The 1,483-nt window shown below is 37.4% G+C and overlaps 1 protein-coding gene across 1 annotated transcript in view; it reads left to right on the forward strand.

The window, feature by feature from the left end:
* The window catches only part of LOC119586811 (regulation of nuclear pre-mRNA domain-containing protein 1B-like), a 14,880-nt gene that overhangs the window by 5,738 nt on the left and 7,659 nt on the right, over nt 1-1,483 (forward strand). The window contains exons 2-3 of the mRNA XM_037935536.1: nt 304-543; nt 1,048-1,110. Coding sequence (XP_037791464.1) covers nt 304-543; nt 1,048-1,110 — 303 coding nt within the window. The remainder of the gene's footprint in view (nt 1-303; nt 544-1,047; nt 1,111-1,483) is intronic.

Below are 1,483 nucleotides of genomic sequence, written 5' to 3' on the forward strand. Positions count from 1 at the left end.
GTTCTTTCAAACTTCTGGATGTTCATACTGGAGAGATACTAGGTTGCATTGTTTTTCCAAATGTGGAGATTTTTTTTATTAGCTTGGAATGAGAGTCAAATTGAGGGTCAACTTTTTTCTTTCCTTCTTTTCCCGGAAGGGAAAGTTACAAAAGAAAGAGCTGTTTTCATTGAAAACAAACAAAAACAGACTATTAGTAATGTTGTAAATCTTCCAGTTTTGTGTCTGACTTCAGTACTTTATGTGCTATAGATCGATTAATGTCTGGTATTAATTGTTCCTTTGCCTGTCTACTTTCTCCAGCCTCAGATTCCCGCAAATTGACGTTCATGTACCTGGCCAACGATGTGATACAAAACAGCAAGAAGAAAGGACCCGAGTACAACAGGGAGTTTGGGAACAAGCTGGGGAAAGTTTTCGACCACTTGGGGGGTTTGCGGCTCGACGAGAAGTCCATCAAGGGCCTGAACAGATTGCTGACGGTGTGGGAGGAGAGAAGTGTATTCGACAGCGACCAGGTCAAGCTCTACAAGAAAGAGTTGAGTGAGTGTGACTGATACATTTCTGTTCACTTTCATTGATAAGGAGCAATCCTCTATTTTTTTCTCTCTCTCTCTCTTTAATAAGGCAAAATAATTAGCTGAATGCAACGTATCCAGATAGCGTTATAGTGTTTCAGTAAATTTTCATCACAAGCCTGTCAGTAAGTAATTTATCATTATCAATAAGTCGTCAGTCATTACTGATGTTTCAAGCACATCTTCACTTCGACAAAGAGAAAAATATCTAGTGTAGATGTATTATTTTAAAGTTGTGTTTGAATATTTATGTTTGAAAAAATAAATACTTCATCAGGCTTTTCCAATATGTATAAGTTAGATGTAGGGAATACAATTAGACTGTGAATATGTTGTTAATTACTTGTTATTTTTCTGAATCAAGAGTAGAATTTGTTTGTTTTAGGATCTACGGACGCCCAAGTGCAATTTGGAGTCCAAGGGGTAATGTTTTCTCTCATCATTATCAGTATTTTTTCTCTCTTTCTAGATAAAGGGCAAGGAAAGTTAAAGGAGAACAAGAAGGATGAAGGGAGAAAAAGAGAACATAGCGGTAAGAAAACCATTTTCAAATTTTTGGTTCTTGTTTACCCTTCATCTGTGTTGAACAGCGTTTTTTCCAGATTCAAAAGGAAGATTCTGAATCTAAGACGGTTGTTTTTGTTCTTGTTCCTTTGAGCAAATGTGGTATCTGTCCTCTCGTGGGAAGTGCAGTGGTAGATGTCACGTTGTGGGAAATCTTGTTTTAGAATTGGGTCGGCACCATTTAGGGATTTTATTTCGTGTTCGAGCAGGTAACTGGTATGCAGGATGTCGTTTGTTGCCTGTTTATTTGTTTATGTGCATTGGCATTTTTGTTTCAGACAGTTTAATTCTTCATCCACAGATGCTTTTGCAGCCTCTCACAGTATATGGGTTTCTGTTTT

This window comes from Penaeus monodon, chromosome 22 (assembly GCF_015228065.2).
Source record: "Penaeus monodon isolate SGIC_2016 chromosome 22, NSTDA_Pmon_1, whole genome shotgun sequence".
Taxonomy (NCBI): domain Eukaryota; kingdom Metazoa; phylum Arthropoda; class Malacostraca; order Decapoda; family Penaeidae; genus Penaeus; species Penaeus monodon.